Source organism: Zalophus californianus, chromosome 4, assembly GCF_009762305.2.
Source record: "Zalophus californianus isolate mZalCal1 chromosome 4, mZalCal1.pri.v2, whole genome shotgun sequence".
Taxonomy (NCBI): domain Eukaryota; kingdom Metazoa; phylum Chordata; class Mammalia; order Carnivora; family Otariidae; genus Zalophus; species Zalophus californianus.
The window spans coordinates 127,806,797-127,829,114 of record NC_045598.1 but is presented as its reverse complement, the minus strand read 5'-3'; the positions used below and the strand labels follow the sequence as shown (position 1 = coordinate 127,829,114).

Genomic DNA, 22,318 nt, shown 5'->3' with positions numbered 1-22,318 from the left:
CATAAATCATACAACTTACTCCCTTGGCTTTGTGCTCACGAGAACTCTTAGAGGCTTTCTGCTGTTTAAGCATGATTTCAGGAAGCAATCCACTTCATTGAAAGGTCTCATAAAAACTAGGTCACCATTAATAGCAAAAATCTTTTTCCCAACTTCCATGCCAGCCATCTAAGAGAGAAATAGAAAAAAAAATCAAATTATATTTTAAGATTTATTTATTTTTATTTTGAGAGAGTGAGAATGAGAGAGAGAGAGAGAGTGTACATGAGAGGTGGGAGGGTTAGAGGGAGAAGCAGGCTCCTTGCTGAGCAGGGCGCCCGATGCGGGACTCGATCCCAGGACTCCAGGATGGTGACCCGAGCCGAAGGCAGTCGCTCAACCAACTGAGCCACCCAGGCACCCTCAAATTATATTTTAATAAGGAATCTATTTTTTTTCACAGAATTAGAAGCTGAAAGGACCTAGAACTTACAGATTTTTGACATTCCAACACATCTGCAATGTTTTTTATACAATTTCACAAAATAGAACTGTGGGGGAGATAACACACTGACTCTCTTTGACCTAGTTTTAAATTTGATCACCCATCTGCACTGAAATTCCCCGCCCCTTCTTTTATGACTTAATTTTGTCCTCCCCGTGACCCCCTTTCTATTGTATCTTCCAGTTCTTTTTCTCATTTCATCCTCTAAACTACAGTCAAACCCCAGGTTAGTTTTTTTTTTCTTTTACTGTGTTTTCCATTTATATCCAATTAAGTCAGAGAGGTTCGTTCCACCTCTATACAGCCATCAACGACAACCGAATAAGCATCGCCAACATGACACAGCACAAACATCTCCAGGGCAGGAGAGAGGAATGACCTGGAAGCCATGGAAAAGAACTCCAAAAAGCACAGATTGCCAGAGGCTGAAAAGATGGCAAAGAAGACATCATCTCTCCATGCCAACCAGGCTGCCATTCTTAACCAATTCCACTGCCCCCGAACTACATGTTGTTTTAGTTACCAGAGAAATGATGAAAACACGGGTGAGAGCACTTAGTGACATAGTTAGATCTACTTTTCATATTTCTGCTTTCCTCCCTACCCCCAGACAAGACACTACATCAAGTATAAGTGGGTATTGTAAGAAAATATGAGAGAATGATTTATAGGAATCACACATTAGAATAAGGACATAAAGGAAAGGCTATAGAGTTCAAGCAAATTAAAAAAAAATTTAATTTTGTGCTCTAATTTAAAGCTGTGCTCTAAGAACACCCACAGAAAATGTCTGGGAGAAACATTTCCTTCTTGCAGAAAATTACTAAAAATAGTCTTTTGTTGGCCCAGCCCACTAACAAAGTATAAGCTGACCAGAGTTATTTCATTTGAAATTAATGTGCTGTACCTAAAACACTGTCTTGCATGAATTTGTCTTTTGGTAAAAGACAGAGACCTTGGGCATTAGCCAATAGGAGGGTGGATGGAAGTATGCTACTAACTTTAGGCCAGGTTCAAAGTTAAAAGTCATGCTTCATTCATTCTCACATTCTTTATTTAAGATTTATATATTTAGAAGTTTGCTTGAGGATTAAGGCATTTTTACAAGCCAGGCAGCAAGGTGAGAATACTTTAAATCTGACATATTTGGGATATAACGTTCCCAGTAGGTTCCATGAGAGCATATTTTTGTCTCTTTTATTCACTGTTATATTCCCAGAGCCTGGAACAGTTCCTGGCATATAACAGGTACTAAATAAATAATCCTGAATGAATGATCAGGAGATTCCTTTGATTAAAGGCTGCTGAGGTGAGAGAACATCAAATAGCATTAACCTAATGAGAAAATAAGTCAAAGCACATGCTTTACTGATGGAAGTTATATTTTTATAAGACAGCCAAAAGTGATAGGAAAATAAAAGACGTAGCCCTAGATTTAATGGAACAGGTATTTGACATACATAGTACAGTCCCACTGTATGCAGTCTCCCCAGGGCTCCAGGCTAGAATTTTGAACAGGGAAGTCCCAGGGACATGGAATGAGACATGTGATCTCCCAAGGTCAAGAAGTTCAGTTATGGATCTCCAACTATCTGAGTACATGAACTCTGTCACAAATCCCAATCGTATCTGGTACAAACTCAGAATAAGATTATTCAGAAACACTATTTTCAATAAAGATACTTAAAAGCTGATTTCAATTTGTTTAGAACCTTTATATTTGTATGTCATGGACAACAAATTTAAATAAAAATGCTAATTTACATTACCTCAGCATTAGACCCCTTTTCTACCAACTTTATTATTGGAACTTTATTTTTGTCTTCTAACCCAAAACCATAGCTGCCTTCATTGGATTTAATCTGAAATGCAAAATATTAACATTTTTAATAAAGGAACTATGAAAAAAGGTACAAATCAAACAGAATAAATGAAGAAAATTTATATAACATATTGATAAACTTACCAATAATGATTTGGCTATAACATTTTCCACAACTTTTAAGTCATGTTTCATAAGTCGATGCTTCATATTTGATCCTTCCATTTCCTCATCCGCAAAAAAAACGGAAAAGTAGGGGTTCATCTCTGAATTCACTTTTTTCAAGGACTACAAAAACAGAGATTCAAATTGTTCCAATTAATCCAAAAATTGAACCCATTTTTCATACTAATAGACATTCAGTAAACTAATACCTGTCCCATAACCTCAATGTAATACTCTTAGAAGAAGTTTCATTCACAAATATTCCTATGATATTGTTCTATTTCTTTCGACAGCTTCAAGCTGATGTTTCCTTTAAATTACTATTAACTAAAGAGTTTGAATTTTTAAGAAGTTTTTCAATGTTAACTTTTTTTTTAATTATTTATTTATTTGACAGAGAGAGAGCGAGCGAGAGCAGGAACACAAGCAGGGGGAGTGGGAGAGGGAGAAGCAGGCTTCCTGCTGAGCAGGGAGCCCAATGCGGGGCTTGATCCCGGGACCCTGGGATCATGACCTGAGCTGAAGGCAGACGCTTAACGACTGAGCCACTCAGGTGCCCCAAATGTTAACTTTTTTGTACTCACCCAAATTTAATAAAAAAGATTATATTGAATCAAAAAATGTATGCAATCCAAAACATAGAAACCTACATTGTTTTGAATTTGTAGTAAACATTTGAAGTGTGTTTTTAATATCCTGAACAATTATGGGAAAATTCAAATGGGTAAGTGTTGCTCTTATGTGTATGAGCAATTCCCACTGTGGTCACTTTTGTTCCAACACTTCAAACCAGAAATACATCTTCTGGGTGAAATGTGATTTTAGTTTCCACTAATTCCTAGTTCTTTTCTGTTTAAAAACATTGTTCTCAGGGTGCTTGGGTGGCTCAGTCAGTTAAGCGGCTGCCTTTGGCTCAGGTCACAATCCCAGGGTCCTGGGATCGAGTCCCACGTTGGGCTCCCTGCTCAGCGGGGAGCCTGCTTCTCCCTCTGCTTGCCTCTCTGCCTACTAGTGCTTCTATCTCTCTGTCAAATAAATAAATAAATAAATCTTTAAAAACATTGTTCTCAAATAATCTTATTTCAATAAAGGTCATTTTTCCCTTTTATCTGAACATTAGTATTTTCCCCCAAAGTCCCTAAGATTAACCTGTCAAAAATAAGGCTAAATACTGATAGAATTTATATTCGGTGAGATCCTGACAGCTGCCAAAATGTTTTAAAAGAGAAATCTTCTCTATTTCTATTTATGTATCCTTGGTACGTTAAAGCGTACTCGTTGGAACAGGGTGATTCATTGAGCAGGGTAGCTAAAGGGAAGACACTGGTCCCATGGCACCGTACAAGGTCTGGCTTTATGATGAGGCACACCTCCAGGTCTGGGATTGATTCTGGGTGTGACTTTGGGAAAGTTACTTCAACTCTTTGAACTGTAGCTTCCGCATCGGTAAAATGGGGTCAATAAAACCTTCTTCATAATGTACAGAACTAAAAATGAGTTAAGCTGGTATACAGAAAGCAATACAAAACTATTTTATTTCATTATTTTTACAGAGTTCCAAATAATAACTGTTGACCAGATGATATATGTATTGATCTTTGGATGGAAGACTGGCTGGCAACTTGAGTTAACAAATGAAACTATCAAGCACAAATTAAAAAGTAACACCTTACAGTTGACAACAGAAATGAGAATATACTTGAGATCAAGTTAGGTCTTGCCTATATGACCCAAGCACTTCCCCCAAACTCACATGGTGTTTTGCTACTGCTGTTTTCCTCCACAAAATAGTCTGCCTAACAGGAGCGAGAAAGGACAACAATGAGGCCAGGCAGCAGCCAGATTGGTTGTGCTTTATTAACATAGACTTTTGTAGGGAAAACTTTTGTTGTTAACTCAATATTTTATTTTTTTGGTTAATTAATTAATTAATTTTATTTGTTTTTTTAGAGAGAGAGAGAGCATGTGCACATGCCTACGAGCATGGGAGAGGGCCAGAGAGGGAGAATGTCAAGCAGGCTCCACATCGAGCACAAGTCCAATGCAGGGTTGATTTCATGATCCTGAGATCATGACTTGAACCAAAATCAAGAGTTGGACACTTAACCAACTGAGCCACCCAGGTGCCCCTAACTCAATATTTTAAAATAAATATTTAGATAAAATGACTGTTTGTTGATGCTTTAAAAAGAAAAACAAAATATTTGAAGGTTTTCACCCTGATATTATAGTTTTAATTCCCTATAATAATGTCATTTCTCCCATTCAATAGTTTTTCAGCAAGGACTAGTATTTCTCTAGCACATCTCATACAGTGCTCTAGAGATAGTGGGATGTAATGGAATTCCCAAATGAATGTATGCTAACCAATGATACTCTCAACATCACTGAAAGTTTTGCTATACTTCGTTCTTCACAGAAAGATAACAACCTTGGGGGTGCCTGAGTGGCTCCATTGGTTGAGCAATCAACTCTTGGTTTCGGCTCAGGTCATGATTTCAGGGTCATGAGGGGACTCCTCAGAGGGGAGTCTGCTTGAGATTCTCTGTCTCCCTCCCCCTCTGCCCCAGTCTCTCTCTATATGAAATAAATAAATCTTTTTTTTAAAAAAGGTAATAACCTTCTGAAAGTAATTGACCAATAGGTAGAAGTGTTATCAAATATGTGTTTATAAGCATATATATATTTATATATATGTAAACAGTGAAAAAGACTGGGTTTGTGGAATATATAAGATGCTATGAATAGAGAGGGAAAACTAAGTCTCATTATTTTTACAAATTTAGGCGTAATGAAGTCATCAAACAAGAAAAATAATTAGTGGCCAAAATGAAACAGATTTTTTCCAGAGATTTATAATTTTATCTCTGAGATAATTTTAAAAGCATTTTTCTAAAAAAAAAAAAACTGATTACCAACCATATATGCTCTCATTTAATCATTTTAATATATACTGGCATTAAAAAAAACATGAGTCTAATCTAAAATAATTTCAATTTTTTTTAAAAGCTACTTAAAAAAAAATCTTCTAGTTCAAGCTTTTGCTCTTCTGGAGTCAGTCTAGAAAAAGAGAAGAGAAGTCATGGCAACTGGTAGATAAAAGCAACTAGACATAGGAATGGCACCAGAGGTGAAATTGAATGCACATGTGACCCAGCATGGACACATGGCAAGACCCATACGGTCTTGCTGGTTCATCTCTAAATGACTTCACTAAAACAATGAGGTACTCCCAGTGCCCTAACAAAAACAAAAGAGTAAAATACATCTGTAAGCTTCCAGAATAAAAATCCCTACCATGGTGCATAAATCCATTGTCACAGAGTCCAACACCAAATATCATTGCCTCTTCTCTGGTGCGGCAATCCCCCTGTTAACCACAAAAACATGGCACAACTTAACAGGCAACTAAAGACTTTGTTGTATCTTTACTGCATTTGACGTTCCCAGCACTATATGACAAAAACATTCATTTCTTAGGGCACACACTGCTTTCATAAGCTCATGATGCACCTAATTGCTATAAAACATTCACTTGATTATAAAAACATCTTTTTTTGACATTAAGTGAAAAACAAAGATATAATATTCCTGAGTAAAATCATACTGTATTAAACATGAAAATATATAAATAACTAAAATTTATTGCTACCACAAATGATCCCATTCTCTTATTTTTTCAGTATCGTATCCTAATTGTGTAGCACGAAAATATCTATATATTGAAAACACACTAAAGTTAATGAAAAATCATTAGGCATGATCTCTGCTATCATATTCCTTCTACCAAATGGCCTTGTTCTTTAAGGACCCCTAAAGAAACCTACTAACTTGGGTGATTTATAAGACCTCAAAAGTAAATTGTTCAGCTGAGCTGGTAAATGCAAGCTTCTCTTTCATTATCTTGCAGAAAAAATAATCAGATCATATACCTGAAGCAAAAATGAAAGCCCAATGCAATCTTCTGTCATGTTTTTATCTAGAAAACTATTTTATTCATGTAAGTATGGATTCATATATAGAAATAGGCATATATACATATGTGTGTGTGTGTGTGTATAAACTTAACAGTTGTAGGTTTTGTGGTTAAGAAGTGCTTTCTCATTTTATTTCTTCCTAGTCAGGCTGGTCCCCTACTGTTGCCTGAACTCTGTGCTTATTTTCATCCTTGCTTTCACTCACAATCATTCACACCTACAATGCATGTTTTGCATGTTTTGTCCACTCATTTGTTTTAAAATATCTGTTGTTAGTCCTAGCAAGTTATTCTAATGTCCCTGTGCCTTTTCCTCTGTTAGATAATAATTCCAGTAAGTAATAAACAGTTGTGAAAATAAAATCTGGAGAGATGTAGGGACTTGTCCAACTTTGCATAACCACTTATTAGAAGAACCATCATCAGATGCTAGGTTACCTGAGTCCCAGTTCATCACCCCATTTTCTACTACATACAATTTCTAAGACATTGTTGTAACAGATCACTCAGAAAACCTGAAGAAAAAAAATAATTGCAACGTGGTCCAGTTTTTGGGTAGCTTATTTATTCTTCTAATGCTCACATTTGAAAAGTGAAACAATGCCAAAAAGGAAAAAAGAAAAGAAAGCTGCTCACTGATTTCCTGAGTCAGGACTTTAAATATTTACTAGGCACCAACTTTTGCTTCAAAAAAACTTACTTCAGTTTTCTCACATAGTCAACATATACTACAAGTTCATGTGAATTCTATAAGATTATAACTTCTATGTGAAATGCCAACTCTGATACCAAGTACAGAACCAATTCTAATGACACATATTTGACCATAATATTATAAAAGGCTCTGACTCGAGTAAACCCACTACATGTATGAATTAGTTTTTTTATCTAAAAATAATTGCTTGGTTTAATCTAAAACTTTAACTTCCAAATAGAACACATTTAAGTGCTATAAATACAAAAGTAAGCAGTCTTTAATAGTCTAGAAATTAATATTCAATAATAAAAGTCTCAAAATTTATGTGCACAGATGAATCAAATATGAATTAAACATTAATATTTGAAACAAAGAACATTTTATGATTATCAAATGTTATTCCCATGCAACAAAAAGTAGGCCACTTTCTTTAATAACAAAAAAGTAAAACCGCTTATGAAATTGACTCAAATATCTAAGCACGACAACATTACAACCAAACAATATCCCCTAACAAAACAGTGAGTTCTGTCAAAGTTGTTTTTTAATCAATGTTAAACATTTGATCATATATTAGCTGACTTAGTATGATAAAACATTTAAATTTATATTTGAATATCTAGTATGTTGGGGTAGATGCCCTAATTTGCAAATAACAGTTTTTCAATACCTGCTGTCAACTCCCACGTTCTGAGAAATGGAGCAACAATAACAATAAATTTTGTAGTTTCCTATTTAAAATGTATGTAGATAAATATTAAGGCTTATATGTCAAAGCACAATTATCTAACAGAAAGGCACAGGGAGATTAGATAACTTGCTAGGACTAGGAAACATATCTTAAGACGAATTAGTGAACAAAACTTGCAAGAAATTTTAGCGTATGTGAATATGTATTCTTCAGTGATATTCAAATTACACTTAGGTTTTGTTTTTTTTTGTTTGTTTGTTTTGGTTTTGTTTTTAAAGTAGGCTCCATGCTGAGCATGGGACCAGCTTGAACTCACGATTCAGAGATCAAGACGTGAGCTGAGATCGAGTCAGTTAGGTGCCCCTACACTTAGTTTTTTTGATGGATCTCAGTTGATACTTTAAAGATAGGAACATCTTCCTCTTGAAAAAGCATATAGCATAAAAATTAAGTTTGAAGACTGTTAAGTCAGATTACCTAGATTCAAATTCTAACTCTGTATTAGCTGTATGAACTTGATCAAGCTATTTCACTGTGTCTCATCTGCACATGGTGACAAAAAAAGGGGACCTAAATCCCCTCAAAGCTTAAAGCAGCAGTGAATGTAACTCAGCAACTTCTATTTGTCTGTTTACCTGTGCAATTAACCAGTCTATCAGTTTGTTGGCCATGACTACAGATTTGTAGGTTCTTAAATGGTAATCTTTATCTCTATAAAGGAAAAAGAAACCAAAACCAGTAAGAAGAGGGTAAGTAAGAACAGGAAAACATTTCATTTAATATCAGTGTGCAACAGAGAAGTTTATTAAATATAATCTGAATCTATTATCCAAGTTATGTGCAAATGACAGAGGTTTATAAGTATACATAGCACCGGAAAACTCCTTCATCAGCTCATATCAGAAGAGACCCACAATGATACCAAAACAAGACATTTCTCCTTTGATATGTTCTTACACCCAAGTAGATTATTACTGCTATATTATCTGGTAAAAACTTAGCTAGAAATACAATATCTCATTAATAAAAGAATAACAAAATGGAATTTCTTCCCTTAAAATCAAGATAGTCTACAAAAAAAAAAAAAAACTCATCAAAATGTGCAGAATAAAACAACCCTTTTTATTCCTGAATTCTCCAGGAAGGCTGGATTTGGTTCAGCCGCAGTGGCAGACAGCAGGCCCGTCCTGAGGTAAACATGCTGAGAACCCTGTCATTCATCTTGTCTGATCAGGGCATGGACAAGTGACACCACATCCCTAGGGAACCAAAGGAACCAGCTGATTCTACATTAGCCTCTCCTTTCAGTAGACTTTCCAGATCTGAGAAATCAAAGTTAAGTTAGATACCAACAAGTACTCTTGATCAGAATGGGGCCCCCAGGGCGGAAATCTATAATTCATTCATTTTGCAGGCCCAGATCAAAGAGAAAATGACAGTTTTTTCAAAATGTCAAAAGATCTGAACCTCAGACAACTTGAAATGATAAATAATTACTAGCTCTATTCACAGTTCTTTAGCCCCTGTCAGCAACTGACTATACTGACATCATTTTATCCACTCTCATAAAAAAAGTCCCTGAAAAATGGTTGATATTTCTAAGATTTTTGTAAAAAATACACTAGGTTAGCCAGTAATCAATAGCAGATTCCTTTTTTAAAAAATCTTTAAAAATAAATAAATTAATTAAATAAAATCTTTTTAAATCTATCTCCATGTTTCTGATACCTCACTGCCTACTTCATCTTGGTTTTCATAAGCATCACTAAGAAGGAAAAGGATAGTCAGCCTATTATAAAACACATGTGGGTCGGTGAATTCTTCACCCAAATAATTTTTCTTTTTGTAAGCTGAGTTCACACATATTAAAAGCATGACTATCATACATTCCATCTGTTTTATGGTTTTTTCCCATAAATTTTTCCTTGACAACTCATAAACAATTGTCATTCCTAGCCAAAGAACAATTCCTTCTTATCAGCTCTTACGGAATGTAACTTTCTTGGTAAGAAATCCCATATGGCTAAAATATATTTTCAGAGCACATTTTCTCACATACGAAATCTACATATACACAGGTAACATGAAAACTGTAACCATTACTGTTTTTATGAGTTTAGCAGAAAAGACAAATTTAGGTACCCACTTGCTATTGATTGAAGTAACCATCTTTTAGTGTTAGGTTATCCAAAATATTTGCAGGGTAGCTGTGCTAGAAATCTAGTAGGGAATCAATAAATATAGGTTCATTTTCACTACTTTTTACTTTAGGAAGCCTGTTTGTGACAGGGCACTTTCAGGAGTGATGGGTAAATTTTGTTTCTTCCTCCAGGATCTGCACTGTGTTCTCTATAAAACATCAGTGAGCATTCCAATACACTTAAACGGCCACTTCTGGATTTTTTTTTCTTGAGTTCTGAGTTTCCTTGAAATTGGAAACCAGAATGAAAAATAAAAACACAGCACATCAAACATTTAGATTCTATAGCCATGACGGAAAAGCATCTTTATTCATCTTGGAAATGGTACATCCATTTTTTTTGTCCTGAATATTAAATTTCAGTCAATATGAATGATATCTGGCCATCTGAAATTAGTGTAACATCATACTACATTCTATCAGTGTATATTTTATAAAAATACAATAACACTCCTGAACGTCTCTTCTATTAGTAATCATAACACAAAACTCAGTTTTCTGCTGTCTTTCTGGAGAGAAAAACTGAAAATTAATTATGATTCCACTTCAAAAACAAGGGCATATCTCTTCAGAAGGAAAAAATTGGTAGAGAATAAAATTATAAAATTTTACTTATTTAATTTACCAAAGTAATTCTTAATTTTCAAGTACAAAATCTTTCCTTTGGATGAAAGACTATTAGGAGGAAATATTGTGAAAATACACATCCAAGAACTGATTATACAATTTAATGGAAAAAAAATCAATATACAGCAATCATAGTGGTATTTATAGTAAATAGTATTTCCAAATCCTCTCCCAGTCAACTATTATTTACTAAATATTAACTGATTGTGGATTATTTCATTATCAAGTCTATAATTTAGTATGGATTGACAAATAATTTTAGAAATCAGAATAAACAGAGTGGAAAAAAACTGCATAATTAGAGCCCCAGAAAATTTAGAAATATTTTCAGATCAATTATTACTTAAAATAATCTTTAAAAGTAAAATTTTCACTTATGGAAGAAAAATAAAATAAACCAAGAAGTTCCAGCTGAATAATACTTACCTAATAGGCAATATAAATATTTCCATGTAAGTCGCCCAGAACTTAGAAACCAGACTCACCTTATCACTGGAGTAAACAGACTATGAAGACGGCAATATAATCTCACTCCCTATTATAAAATAAAGATGTCAAAAACAAGGAAGATCACTCAAAGGACAGAGCAATGGAATTTTGAGACAAATCCACTGTCAACATTCTGGAATCATTATATAATCTCTACCAATTTAAAAGTTATTCAACTGTCGTATTACATCAGAAAAATAATATAACTTAAATAATTAAAAACGGGATTAAATTGTACTATGAATCTGTCATATACATATGACACATGCAAAGTGTTTTTAAAATTATTTTTCTTAAAATGTAAAATTTCAAAGTATTAGCAGAAAATAATTCTATGCAACAATACCTCACACTACGCATTCATTATATGTCAATATAAATCTTGTCAAGTGTGCAAAGAAAACTGATGTTACATAAATTTTATATATTTATATATTTTTTAAATTTATTCAAGTATAATGGCCATTGTTGCTACATGTGACATACTTTTCAGTGGATATAATCTGAGTGTGCAATTTCATTAGTTCCATTTAGAACTACACAACAGAATGAAAAAAATGATCTAACCCTAGAATTCTCTAAATAGCAAGAAGAAATTGAGAGGCTTGCTTATGAATGCCATTTTCTATACCAGAAGAATTTTTTTAAGTCTCTCAACAGCATTTTATCTTGGTGAAGTATGACAACATGAGTTCTGCTATTGATAAAAGGTTCTGGGAGAGGTTGTTACCTTTGAAATCACGTCCTGCATCTCATTTCTTGGATAAAATGTTCCATCATCATAGCGAAATCTATATAACATCTGTTCTGGCTTGAATTGATGTTTATCAGTAACTAAGAACATAGAACCGATATATTAAAATACTGACAATCTAAAAAGAGGAAAACAAAAACAACTAAATTTATAAAATACATATTCCTACATACTAAAATTTGTAGTTTTACCAAAAACTTTTGTTTCCCTAATGCAGTAATACTAATCCAGTATTCTGACAGTAAGATTTTGTTGTATAATGCATTTACAGTTTAATGATGCATTTCAATATAATGATTTAAGAAATAAATTGAGATCAGCAATATTCAGTTAGCATAGTATGAGGGTGTGTACAATGTATTATTTTATTTATATAAATATACAAAGTTGTGTTTTCTATTTCTTCACAGTGCCACAAAGTTGAGCAAAAAGTGTCCTTCAAAGAGCAGATAATCTAACTAGTGAATTATAATTCAATTCTCAGTTCTAGAAGTGAATTTTAGTATTTATCTGTTTTATCCCACAGCCATCAGGCCAACACCACACATACACCAATCTTGACCATTTATTCTGTGTTTAGATCTCTGGAGTAGATTATATAATTTCAATATGTAACTTCTTCCAAAATGTCAACAGTTTTCTGAAACTGAAAAATGCTTTTCCTACATGTCACTTAATATTTTTGCCCTCAGTGGAAATGAGAATGGTCATCTTTCACTTTCATCCTTGAGGTAAGAGTTTCATATTCATAAAGACTCCTATTTAACTTCCTCTCAAGTTTTCTTTTTTTCCAGGAAAAGTATGTTATAGACAGTCTAACAAAAAATGATTGTTTGTGGAGGAAAAACAAAACACAAATTAAACCTCGAAGAGTTTATATTTAAATGTTTTCTTTACAGGGAATGCAACATTTGCAGAAAAGATAATTTACCACAGTGGGCTCTGTTTTCATGATTAGCTGGAAGACTTTGACCTTTTTGTTTAAAATGTTGAAGGGGGAGAAAAAGTGGTCAGAATCAATTTTCATGAACTACATTTGGTGAGGGGCGCCCGGGTGGCTCAGTAGGTTAAGCGTCTGCCTTCGGCTCAGGTCAGGATCTCAGGGTCCTGGGATCAAGCCCCAAGTCCGAGTCCGAGTCCGAGTCCGAGTCCGAGTCTGAGTCTGGTTCCCTGCCTAGCAGGGGGTCCGCTTCTCCCTCTGCCCCTCCCCACTGCTCATGCTCTCTCACTCTCTCACTCGTGCACTCTCTCTCTCTCATAAATAAAATCTTGAAAAAAAAATGAAGTACATTTGCTGAATCCAGAAGAAATCCAAAAGACTTATCACACGTACATACACGTATGTGAAGTTTCAGCTATTTTACCCCAACCTACCCAAACCATGTGCATGGCTTGCAGCCATCAGATCGACACAGGACTGTTGCCAAAGAAAGATAGACAACACAGCCTTTTGGCATCTTCTTATTTCCAGATCAAGCCAAAAAGAAAAAAGCATGTGTGAAAGAAAAATAATATCGAGAGAAATATTTTGCAATCCTATGGCATGTTTCGAGACCAGTTATTTATTTCTTCTCTGCAGCCTACCTATTCTAATTTTTTTTTGAAAAACAGTAATTGTTTAATAATATCATTTATTATAGACAGCATTCAGATTTCACCAGTTAGGTCATTTTTTAAAAAAACTGTTCATTCAAATCACAATTCCAGATAAGGTCCCTTGTGCTACCGTTTTTTTTTATTATTATTAATAACACATAATGTTTTATTTGTTTCAGGGGTACAGGTCTGTGATTCATCGGTCTTACACAATACCTATTCTAATTTTTATCCCCTAAGATTCACTGAAATAAATTATTGTCTTGATATTTCAAAATTCAAGGAAACACTGGGTCCAAATGTCTCTCGCCATAATAACATAAATGGTGATTTAAAATTCCTATTCAAAATGGAGTGCTTAGTCGTATGGCAAACTCTTACAGGACTTTGATAATTCATCTTGGGTTAATCTGCAACTCTTAGCTGTTGCCTTGGAAAAACAGTGAATCGTTCTGCATGCAAATGCACTCCCCCAACTTCTCGAACATGAAAAATGGGTTTATTAACCGTTGAGAGTGCGGGTCGTGTGAGAAAGGTTGCTTAACATTGTCTTCTAAACAACTGTGCAATACTGAGATATTACTAGGGATACAGCTGGCTTTCTAGGTGGTGGGAAAGGAGTGCTGATCTGTAGTATTCACCGATTTCTGTGGTATTAAATATTCCCACACTGGCCAATTTCAAGCTACCAAAATAAAGTCAATGAACACCGAGTTAGACGAGCAGTGATACATTATAATTTAGTATTTCCATACAGAAATAATCGATATAAATAACACTAAGAACACAGAACAATAAAATAGAGTAAAATATTTAGGAAGTGATGAGTTTTAATAATATATGAACTTTGTTTATAGTACAATTTGTGTACTATCTGTTTATATAATTTTTACTAATAGCTGTGCCTTACAGCCAGCTTGCAAATTTCCAAGAAATTTAATTACCAGCTCTCTTAAGTTTGTATAAGCCAACTTCAGTACAATACTGGATATAATGAATGTGGTCCCTGAATTGCATAAGCATTTATAATGTAAATAATAGACCCAGACAAGAAAATCTATCAGCATATCATACCAAAAGCATATGCTGTTTCAACCCAATAATTCCTGATATAGCAAGGCTTTCCTTTTATGAAGTTCTCAACAGTATTTGCAGTGTGAATAGTGGCAATAATAGTCAACTCTTTAAGCTTTCTCTCTTTAGAACAGATGGTTCATTCAACTTTATTTTAGGAATTCTATTTTCACTAAATGCAGCTGGAACCACATACCAATAAAACTAGCATGTTTGGCTCATATTTCTACATTCTAATAAAATTATTAATGTACAATTGCATAATATGTTCTCCTACTCCCAATTCAGGGGAATGTGTACTAGTTAATTTTGGACACTTAAAAAAGTGATTACTTTTAGCAACAAAAATTCTGTATGCCAAATCTGAAATTACAACTGATCAAATCCTGATAACAATAATAGTATAGGCCACTAAAATCAAACTATGACAAATAGAACGATATTAATAGAGAGTACTCAGTGCTTTATTTTTCAGAAAAAGAGTTAATCAGGTTATAAATATCATTGTTCAAAAAGATTTATTATAAGTTAAGTAATCAAAGAGTTTTTGCATTTGAAATTTCAAAATAAATTTCAATCCAGAATTTATCTCTAACTTCCCATTCAAAATTGTATTGGAGAAAAGTGGTGTCTGAAGTTGGAGGGTAAGTTGATTAGGACTGAAATTCTACCATTCTGATATCGCTTACCAAAATAATCTTATGGTTTTTTTTTTCTCTTTAAAGGGAGGCAATTAAAAAATATTGTGAGAAATATCTTAACAGAATAAATAAGGGTGGTTCTCTCTCTATGGAACTCTGCGATTCTTTCAAGAGCTTTCAGCAGTTATGAACTGAAGAATAGGTCAGATTCTAAAAGACTATTCATGAAGATATTTAACCAATATTATTCCAACTCTACTTTGTACTAACTTAAAATTGACTTGAAAATGTTTGGCTAGCTATTCATGATTTCAGGCAAAGTAGTAACAGTTTTGTCACTGTAAAGTCAGTAAAATTCCACCCATAATAGTTATGCCTTCAGTTTTCAGAACCCAATGCACAATGCAAATAAGTAACTAGTTCTCATAAAATTCCTAGGTCACCTTTGATGAAATAGGAAAGCAAGAGTGGAAGGGCGGCTTGAAAATAACCTAAAAGTCCCTTCAAAGGACATCCTCTCCCCCACACCCTGACTCTTTCCAGCTCTGGGAATAAAATTTCTGTAATTACCTTTTATCTATTACAAAGTACCTCACAGTCAAAAAGGAAAATATTATAACAAACTTAGTGTGTTGCTCTTTCTAAATACAGTAAGCAATCCCATACAAGGACAAAAAGTTACATTTTTTAAATAATTTAAATAGCATCAATTGTTGACAGCTTTAAGATTTTTTTCTATTTCTAATTCATAATGGTTTGAAATCACTCAAATTAACAATAGAAGCTACAAAAACCTCCACTGAAATAGAAATGTTACAACTTATTTTTATGACTAGTATATGCTGATATCACTATAAACCATTGACAAGTTTATATAATGATTACTCTGGCTTTAATATAGTTCCATAGATTTTATATTGACCTGGGAGCTATGCCTCAGTGGCAGACACTGGGTTGTTGTTTACCAAATTGGGTTAGCTTTAGTTTCCCCTGGGCATGCATCTATACTACATTTCTAAGTTTCTCTTGCAGTAAGGAGTGGCCATGGAACTGAGCTGCATCTAAGGACATACACACAAAAGTAAGGCACAACGGGGAGTGTACAGGCCCATTTAAAATCAAAACAAACCAAAAACTCCATCACTCCTTCAAGATGACCTTTAAGAGCCCTGCATTGAAGATGGATGAGCCTCTATCAGGCACCAAAACCCTGTGTGGGGGAGAGCACCCAACCCCATCCTCCACCAGTGACTGGACTTTACCTGAGCAAAAAAGTAGCTTCTAGAAATGTAAGCCACTGTACTGAGGTTTGTATCTGTTACAGCAGCTAGTGTTAACCAAAACAGTTTTCCTTCTCAGTTTTCCCTGCAAAAAGTTAATTCTCCCATCCTAGTAGATTTCTACCTTTCTGAAAGGAAATATGTCAACAGCTGGATTGCTTGATGAACAAGGTAAAAAGAGGGTCTTAAAACTACGAGACCATAAGAAACAAAGGCCATTAGTTCATGTTTGCATACCTTAAAGTATCTAACATGATATCTTACACACAGATAGGAGGAGGAAAGAGTCAGTAAGGAAAAGAATAAACAAAGGTGTTCATAAACAGATATTCTCTCCTTTGCTCTACTGGCAAGACATAGTCCCTGGAAGTACATAGTCTAAATGAGAAAGGAATCATCTGATTTCCGAAGGTCTGTGATTGTATGCAAATCCTCTCTATAGTCTACCTACTTGAGCTTCAGTAGACTGCCGGACAAAGCAAATATATTCCCTTCTTGACCCAAGTATATACTTGGACTTGGGGTCAGAGGAAAGGAAAGAGAAGCAGCAAAGAGGAAAGCCATCTAGCCCAACATCTTTTCATATTTACTTATAAGCTTTTTTGGATGATGCTTTTTAGCATACTAGGTGCTACATGGTGTTTTCACGGTGCTAAAGAATCAAGTACAAAATCATATACAATTTATCAGTATTATCTGTTTACTCACAATATAATTATTCATTTATTCATTCAGTGAGCAAATATTTATTGAGCACCGACATGTGAGGGGCACTGGAGGTATTTACTATATATTAACAAACAAGGCTCCTGTTTTTATAGTACTTCTATTTTGACTGGGGGCCAGAATCGGTATGGGAGATCAAGAGAGAAATAATAAATAAACAAATAAAATAACAATAATTTTACAGAGTGATAAGTTCATGGCAAAAACTTTAAAAAATTAAAAACGGTTTATTGTAATAATGGGATGAGATTCTACAAGAGTGTCACTGAAGACATGAGTCATGGATACTGCAACTTTTGTCATTTCATTCACTGCTGTCCCTCCAGCACCTAGAAAGGTCCCTGGTTATATATTAGGAATTAGTTTTTAAGTAATAGTTGAGTGAGAACAGTAAGAGCAAAGATCCTAAATGCAGCATCATCCTGGAGTGTTTAAGGAAGAGACAGAAAGCCACCCGGGCCACAGTGTAAGGAGTTAGGTATAACACAATGTGCCAACTCACAGAGGAAGTCAGGGGCCCTATCATGTGGGGCCTTGTGGGCCATGGTAAGAGATCTGGACTGTGGTAAGGGGTTCCAGACTCTTCTTTGAGTTTTTTTTTTAATTTTTTATTGTTATGTTAATCACCATATATTACATAATTTGTTTTGATGTAGTGTTCCATGATTCATTGTTTGTTCATAACACCCAGTGCTCCATGCAGAATGTGCCCTCCTCAATACCCATCACCAGGCTAACCCATCCCCCCACCCCCCTCCCCTCTAGAACCCTCAGTTTGTTTTTCAGAGTCCATCATCTCTCCTGGTTCGTCTCCCCCTCTGACTTACTCCCCTTCATTCTTCCTCTCCTGCTATCTTCTTCTTTTTCTTTTTTCTTAACATATGTTGCGTTATTTGTTTCAGAAGTACAGATCTGTGATTCAACAGTCTTGCACAATTCACAGCGCTCAACATAGCACATACCCTACCCAATGTCTATCATCCAGCCACCCCATCCCTCCCACCCCCGACCACTCCAGCAACCCTCAGTTTGTTCCTGAGATTAAGAATTCCTCATATCAGTGAGTTTAATGGGATGCCGGTAGATGATTATGAGCAGGAGAATACCTTGATCTTGCATTTGTTTTAAAAGGTCTCCAGCTGTTACCTGGAGGCCATATCACAGGGATGGAGGACAAAAGTGGGAGCAAGGAAGGAGAAGATGGTGACTGGGGAGAAGGTGGGGATCCTGGAAGTGAGAGAAGTGATCTGATTAGGGATCTATTTTGGGGGTGGAATTCACAGGGTACCCAGTATGGTGGGGAAACACTGGGAGGATCTAGTTCATTTTCATCCTACTCTAATGAAAAAAGAAAACAAAAACAAAAAAACACTGAAATACCTTGGTCAAATACCCGTGTTTATTCATAATTCCCTCTTTTTCTCCTCTCCCACATTTTGCATTAGAAATTCTTCAAGCTTTACTTCTTAGTCCCATTATCACTGCTTTCTTCTTTCTTTGTTGTTGATGTTCTCAGGAACCTGGTGCTCTCTTGAAATGATCACCAAATTTGTCTCTGGATCTCTCTGTACTCTGAGCTTTACACATGCATTTTCAACCTCTTTCAACCTCCTGCTGAGCACTCCCCTGTGGATGTCTCATGCCCAGCCTGCCACAAACTCTTTATCCTCTCCCCACGCTGCTCCTTCTCCTGAATAATCATCCCTGTCATCCAGACGGAAACCTCAGAACAACCTGATCCTGCTCTTCACTCATCTCCCACATCCAACAGTTATTAAATATGCCGCTTCAGCTTTACCAAAGTCTCCCAGATGGGCCACTGTCATCATGCCCTAGAACATATCCCTCGTCTTCCTACTGCAGGGAAAGGCGGGGGCCTCCCAGTGGACGGGGGTCCCGGCAGTGAGGCCTCCCGATGGACGGGGCTCCTCGCAGCGTCTCCAATGTCTCCACTCCACATTCCACATCGCTGCATCTAAGGGCTCTAAAAGCCAAGTTCTGGCCACTTTTCTGCTTAAAAGTGTCCATCATCTCCTCACCTCCTTCAGAATAAACCCTACCTCTTACAGCCAGAGAGTTAAGATCTTGTGGGATCAGATGTGCCTACCTTTCTCGCCGCACCCTTCCTCCCTAGTATATCCATCCATGAAGTAGACTGTCTTGCCTCGTGAGATTCTGTGCTAGTTCCTGAGGAGGCCACCACGAGCTTTCCCACTCCCATTCTATAGTATCTATACTATGTCTCCAGGCAGGACGTCCTCTGCCCTTCTGTCCCTGTCAGAGTTCTACTCCTTCTACAATGCCCTATACGAAGGCCCTTGCTCTCATAAAGCAGTCCCAAATACTCCAATTAGAACTTGCCATTCCTTCCTCCACAATCCCATACTGACCTGTATTTCTAATTTTTGCCTGTTCTGTGGCCTTCACATTAAAGTTAACAAATATATCACCATAAACCCACATTCCCCGGGCGCCTGGGTGGCTCAGGTGGTTAAGCGACTGCCTTTGGCTCAGGTCATGATCCTGGAGTCCCGGGATCGAGTCCCACATCGGGCTCCCTGCTCAGCAGGGAGTCTGCTTCTCCCCCTGACCCTCTTCCCTCTCGTGCTCTCTATCTCTCATTCTCTCTCTCTCAAATAAATAAATAAAATCTTAAAAAAAAAAATTAAAAAAAAAACCCACATTCCCCAAAACTCCCAGAACTACAGTTCTGTATAAGGCACTTGAAATGTTGTTAAAAATACATAAGCATCCTATAATGTAGACAATTACTATAAACTAAATTGATTAATGGAATTAAGATGCCTCCAACTGGTGGACAAAAAGAATAAATTAGTAATTAATAAAATAATTACCATGGTGGATGATTCCATTTTCTAATAATGCTTGTCCTAAGTGTACACCTTCTTCAGGCCTGTGAATCTCTCCAATTTCCAACAGCCATGACACAAATTCACTGCAACAGAAATCCAGTGAAACAGTTAAATAGATCCCCCCCTCCCAGGAAGTCTATTTCTACCATGCTTTCATCAAGTAGCTTTGGAAGGAATCTCAAAATACAAAGAAATATTTGCAGTGCATTTCAGCATGCATTTTTCACATAAGCAAAGCCGAAAATTATTTAAATTTTACTCTATTCTAGAAAACCCATGTCCATACATTCATGCTTACCTAAACCATATATAATAGCTATTCAATTTACTGAGACCTCTAATAAACACAAAGGGAAAATTTTAGAGTAGTTTTAACTATAAAGAGAACATAATAGATCCTAAAGATAACTAACAGGCAAAACAGATAGAAAAATAATGACTTAATATAAGAGACAGACTTTCTGGAATATGGCTTTCCAGGCACAGAAAACCAGTGTGTTTGAAATTCCAAGAAGGCAAACCAAAAAAACCATCCCCCACGTGGTAGATGGAATTCTAAACATGTCCTCTTACGCCCTATCGAGAATCCCATCCCTTGGTTTTGTAATCAAATCCTAATCTAGGTAGTGCTATGAATGGATTTAAAAAATATGTATATTTATTTATTTGACAGAGAGAGAACAGCAGAGGGAGAGGGAGAAGCAGGCTCTCCACTGAGCAGGGAGCCCGACGTGGGGCTCGAACCCAGGACCCTGGGATCATGACCTGAGCCGAAGGCAGACGCCTAACCAACTGAGCCCTCGACCCGCCCCTAAATGGATTTTGTATATGTAACCAAAATCCCAAGTCAGTTGACCTTAAAATATGTCAATTATTCAAGTGGGCTTGACCCAGTCAGTTGAGCACTTTGAAGCAGAGAGTTTTCTCAGGCTGGTGGCACAAGAGTAAGAGAAAAATTAAAAGCGCAAGAAAGATTGGTGAGCCACTGCTGCCTTTGAAGACAGAGGGGCCATGTAGCAAGGAATGCAGGAAGCTTCTAACTGAGAGTGGTCCTGGCCAACAGCCAGCACAGAAACAGGACTTACTCTTACAGTCACAGAGGACTGAATTCTGTCAACAACCTGAATGTGCTTGCAAGTGGATTTTTCCTCAGAGCCTTAAGATAAGGGCCCAGCCGCAGCTCAGCCCTTGATTTTGGCCTTGTGAGATCCTAAGCAGATGGCTGAGTATTGCTCACCTCGACCTCTTTCTGACCTATTGAATTATGAGCTAATGAATGGGTGTTGTTTCAAGGCACAAGAATGTTGTTATTTATTTTGCAGCAATATAAAATTAATACACACCAAAAGTTCTACTATACTGTTTTCAAATTCTGGTTATTTAGTGGGGCACACAGTGGCTCAGTCGGTTAAGTTGTTTTCGGCTCAGGACATGATCTCGGGGTCCTGGGATCAGTCATGCCTCCAGCTCCCTGCTCAACAGGGAGCCTGCTTCTCCCTCTGCCCCTGCCCCTGCCCCTGCCGTTCCCCAAGCTTGGGCTCTCTCGCTCTCTCTCCTCTCAAATAAATAAACAAAGCCTTTAAAAATAAGTAAATAAAGTTATTTAGTAAATTCATTCTTGTATTAAAACTGTCACCTGGGGTGCACCTGGGTGGCTCAGTCGGTTAAGCATCTGCCATCGGCTCAGGTCATTATCCCAGGGTCCTGGGATTGAGCCCCAAGTCCCTGCTCAGCGGGGAGTCTGCTTCTCCCTCTGACCATCCCCCCTGTCGTGCTCTCTCTCTCTCTCTCAAATAAATAAAATCAAAACAAAACAAAAAATACTGTCATCCCAAAGGAATACTCCAGCACAAAGCCATCCATCAGAACTGTCTACCACATACAAAGGAATACTCCAGCACAAAGCCATCCATCAGAACTGTCTACCACATAAAGGCCAGGGAGGATGCCAGGTCACATCTTTACCATATGGGGGGGTGGGGGAGGAGCCCCAGACATCACAGAGAAGTAGGATGATGTTTTGTAACACAGGAGAGCACCAGCTCGGTAGTGATGTTTTTTATGGCCCTGTGGTATCATTAAGAGAACACTAAATAGAGAAACATTTTACAATAAAATATTTTATCATGCTCATGCTATAAAAATAACATTTGAACTTTTACATAAAGTAATGGATACATTTTAGAATGGTTTCAATTTTACACAGAGGTCAGAGAAATCAAG

At 36.4% G+C, this 22,318-nt stretch overlaps 1 protein-coding gene across 1 annotated transcript in view; it reads right to left on the bottom strand.

Annotated features, from left to right (window-relative positions):
* PREX2 (phosphatidylinositol-3,4,5-trisphosphate dependent Rac exchange factor 2) overlaps positions 1-22,318 on the bottom strand; it is a 296,111-nt gene that overhangs the window by 153,926 nt on the left and 119,867 nt on the right. Inside the window, 9 exon segments of the mRNA XM_035727132.1 lie at positions 20-168; positions 2,254-2,346; positions 2,451-2,549; positions 2,551-2,594; positions 5,769-5,841; positions 8,471-8,546; positions 11,148-11,197; positions 11,882-11,985; positions 20,078-20,178. Coding sequence (XP_035583025.1) covers positions 20-168; positions 2,254-2,346; positions 2,451-2,549; positions 2,551-2,594; positions 5,769-5,841; positions 8,471-8,546; positions 11,148-11,197; positions 11,882-11,985; positions 20,078-20,178 — 789 coding nt within the window.